Here is a 3,705-nt window from a genome sequence, read left to right as displayed (position 1 = left end):
TTGTTGCTTTTGCTTCCCTGTGGTTGCCATGAACTATTTCTCCTCCCCCACATCTCCCTGCATGTGCTACTCTGCCTTGGATCTAGAGAATTATGGGCTGAAACCTCTACCAACTGTGAGCTCAATAAGCCCTTCTTCTTTAACTTTGGGTGTTGGGTATTTTATCAGCATTGAGAGAAAAGTAACTAACACAATAAATATACCAGTACACATGTATTATTGGAGTGAAAAATAGAAATCAGTCATTTTAATACTAAAAGTGTACTTTTATAGCAAAACATTTATTGGTACATTTTAGGCATACATAATGTTAACACATCATAGGAATGTGTCATAGAGATACATTGTAGGGATACAGCTGTTTGATTTACATGCAAGTCTCCATTTCTCATCATTTCTTTATATTCACCATGCAGGAGCCAGGACTTCTTACATCTCAAGCACAAATTTACATAGAATCTCAAATTCCTATTCTGAGCCCATTTTCCAAGTCCATGAAGGTGACTTTTACAACTCAATGATTTTCCAAGGTTGCTGCCTGCTGTCTAACCTGTCCTTTCTTATTCACACTGAAACAATAGCTCTGTGTTCCTGGGGCAGAGAAGGAAGCACAGGCTATGTGCATGTAACTAGACAGAGATACAGGACGAGCATGGAGAAGAGTGCATGGGGTAACAGAATCTCGAGGTATTATAAATTTCATGATGACCAGCACAGAATCGGACAATCCTGGGATGGTTTAATGAATCCACAATCCTCATTAGCTCATCACGAATCTGGTCCCGTCTCTGATTGGCACCTTGATGGGGAACATAAATTCCTTGAGGGATGAAGTACATCTCCAGGAGTAAATTGCTCAGCCTGGCCGTGTGACTCAGCAGGCTCTCCAGGGTGGCTACAGACATGGAGTTCATGTAGCTGAAGATCTTGAGCTGGGAGCATCGGCTCAGTGCAGGCAGAATGACATGGAGGTGGGCATCTGTGATGCTAAAGTCCTGCAAGTGAAGGGTGGTCAGGGTGGTTGCAACATTATCCAGTAGAGCTCGGAGTGGGTCAGGACTAAAATCAGTCATTCTGGCACTACACAGCTCCAAGTGCTTTAGCTGCCTGGTGCTGGGACACTGGGGCAGCTGGTTCCAGTCTGAGCTTGAAGGCTTGCAGCAAGAGATTGAGAGTTTCTCCAAGGGGGATGTCAGAGACCTGAGCACTGGGGAGGAGACAGAGTCCAAATAAATTTCCTGCAGGCAGTGAAGCTCAGGAAATTGAGAGGTGAGTTTGGTGACTAACTGATCTGTCTGCTCCTTGGAAAACAATAGTACACAGATGTTGTGGAGAGTTAGCTTCTGAAGATTTTTCATCTGGCCTATGGAAGAAGCAAACTGAGCCAGTATGGAGTGAGTTGAGGTTAAATACACCCTCAACTCTTGCACAGAATCAAGGTTTGCCATTTCTAGGACATCTGTGATATTTTGTGTGCTTGTCAGGTCAATGTCCAGCTCTGTACACTCCAGCTGCACAAAACCTTTCTTTTTCTGGACCCACTTGAGGAGGTAGGATTTGAATGGATCCTGTAGATCATGATAGAATGGGAGATCTAAAACCACCTTAAGGGACTGCTTCTCTGATACCCTTGGCCCATTCTCTATTTTTCTCCTCTTTGTGGCCACTGAGGAGCAGGCTGCAATCATGCTTCTAAACCAGAAATTGCAGTGGTTTTCAAATGTCTTTCCAGCCCAGACTCTCCAGAAGTTCTTGTGCATGTCCCGCAGATCTAGCACTTGTAGTTTCACCCTCCTTGGGCAAACCTTTTGGGCCAGCAGCCCATCAATCCCATCTAGCACAGCTTGTAAGATCTGCAGGCTCCTATTCTCCCACAGCACATCACCCAGCTTAGTTTGTGATGTCCCCGGTTCCAGCAAGTTCATGAGTGACTTCAGAGGTAGACAAGGAAAGGTCCAGGACTGCACCATGGCCTTCAAGACATCAGTGTGTCCCCTGGTGAAGGCCTCCACAAACATTTCAGGGAAGAGCTCCCCCGGCAAATCTTTCAAAGCCCCTACGGCCAAGTCTTCATCCTCTAGCAGATTCTGAACTGCCAGCTGCAGGAGTGTGGGTGGGGGCCTCTTTCGACTCATGGTGAATCTTCAAAGCCAAGGTTGCAGGGGTGGAGGGAATTGGTGAGCTGCTCAGGCCTCCGAGGAAACCAGGCAGAGACTCCAGACTCCAGGCTCCAGCTGAGTTTAGAGGAAAAGGTATCAGAAGGAAGTAATTATCCCTGCAGTCTGTTCTTATTTGGCACTGAAAGACCAACATTACTAGAGATACACTGAGAAATGAAGTGAGCTTACTCCAAACTGTTGCACAAGTAGTGCTCCCTTTAGCCAATATAAGAAGCTTCTCTGGACTTGGAGTGGTGGCATACATCTGTAATCCCAGCACTCAGGAAGCTGAGGCAGGAGGATCACCTTGAGTTCAAGGCCAACCTGGGCCAAACAGTGAGTTTAAGGACAGCCTGAATTACAGAGCAAGACCTTGGCTCAAAATACAAAACGAAATAAGACAGTAAATAAATAAATAAAAGAAATAGAATAATGTGTTGTTAATGTCAAATATTTCTCACATCTCCATGGAAACTAAGTATAGATAACTGAATCAACTAACAAACAAAAATTTCCAAGTAGAAGAGAAGAAAATGGTCAGGTGATTTGGAGGCTAAACTCTTTCCGCAATTGGAATGAAGGAATCCATCACATTGATCTCCTTTCTATGTCATAATTATGTTTCTACTCTCAGATTTTTCCTGAATTTCCAGACTATTTTTACAAGGATATTTACCCAATGATTTTTTAATTAAGAAAATTATTAATTGTGTCATCCTGACTTAAACCAAGACATGTTTCATAGACTTCTGAGTCCTCCAAGTGTTAAAGGAATGGAGGTCTCAAATATCAATATATTTAAGATACCTGGCCCTTGAACTGCCTTCTTTTTTTTCCTTCTCTTCTTCCCCACACCTCCTCCTCCTACTCCTTATATCAGTCTTTTTTGCTTTCTTTTGTTTAACACAGGATCTCACAGTGCAGCTCAGGCCTTCTGAAAATCTTTTTCTTTTTTAGACATGGTCTCACTCTAAAATTCAGCCTGTCTTTGAACTCATGATGTAGCCTAGGCTGGCCTTGAATTTGTTGAGATCCTCCTACCTCAGCCTTATGAATGCTGGAATTATAAATATTCACCGCCTCCATCTGCCATAGAACTGACTTCAAGGAATGTATTTCCAAGTGCTTTGTTTTTTAAAGACAGGTTCTTGCTATGTAATTCAGGCTGGTCTTCACCTCACTAGGTAGCATAGCCTGGCCTGGAATTCATGGCAATCTTGCCTCAGCTCCAAAGTGCTGGGATTACACACAAGCAATACCTTCCCCAGCTACTTCCAAATCTTCACCAATTTTCTAGCACTTTCCTATCTTCAGTAATGTGTAAAACTATATTTGTTAATAAAATAATACATATTTTCCAAAATACTCATGATGATTTTCTAGGAAGGATGAGCTTAAAGAGATTTCACTATTCTTTTGCTTTCCTGTATTTTAAAGATGATGGAACCAGGGTCCTGCCCCACAGAAAGAGAGAGTGTGCACAGACTCTGGGGAGTAGAGGAGTGGTACAGACCAGTGCAGCTGCAGTCAGATCCCAGCCAGGGAT

General features: G+C 43.3%; 1 protein-coding gene across 1 annotated transcript; it reads right to left on the bottom strand.

Annotated features, from left to right (window-relative positions):
- Positions 1-629: 629 nt before the first annotated feature.
- On the bottom strand, positions 630-2,135 carry LOC104868820 (PRAME family member 12). The gene has a single exon (XM_019208880.1). The coding sequence runs from the start codon at positions 2,133-2,135 to the stop codon at positions 630-632; it is 1,506 nt and encodes a 501-aa protein (XP_019064425.1).
- Positions 2,136-3,705: the final 1,570 nt, after the last annotated feature.

Source organism: Fukomys damarensis, unplaced genomic scaffold (genome assembly GCF_012274545.1).
Source record: "Fukomys damarensis isolate Sample0158 unplaced genomic scaffold, DMR_v1.0_HiC HiC_scaffold_16, whole genome shotgun sequence".
NCBI classification, from domain to species: Eukaryota; Metazoa; Chordata; class Mammalia; order Rodentia; family Bathyergidae; genus Fukomys; species Fukomys damarensis.
The sequence above is the reverse complement of the archived record's forward strand: the minus strand, read 5'-3'. Positions and strand labels throughout refer to the sequence as shown.

Excerpts from the sequence above, each read along its gene's own strand:
- LOC104868820 (XM_019208880.1), bottom strand. The coding sequence starts at position 2,135 with ATGAGTCGAAAGAGGCCCCCACCCACACTCCTGCAGCTGGCAGTTCAG.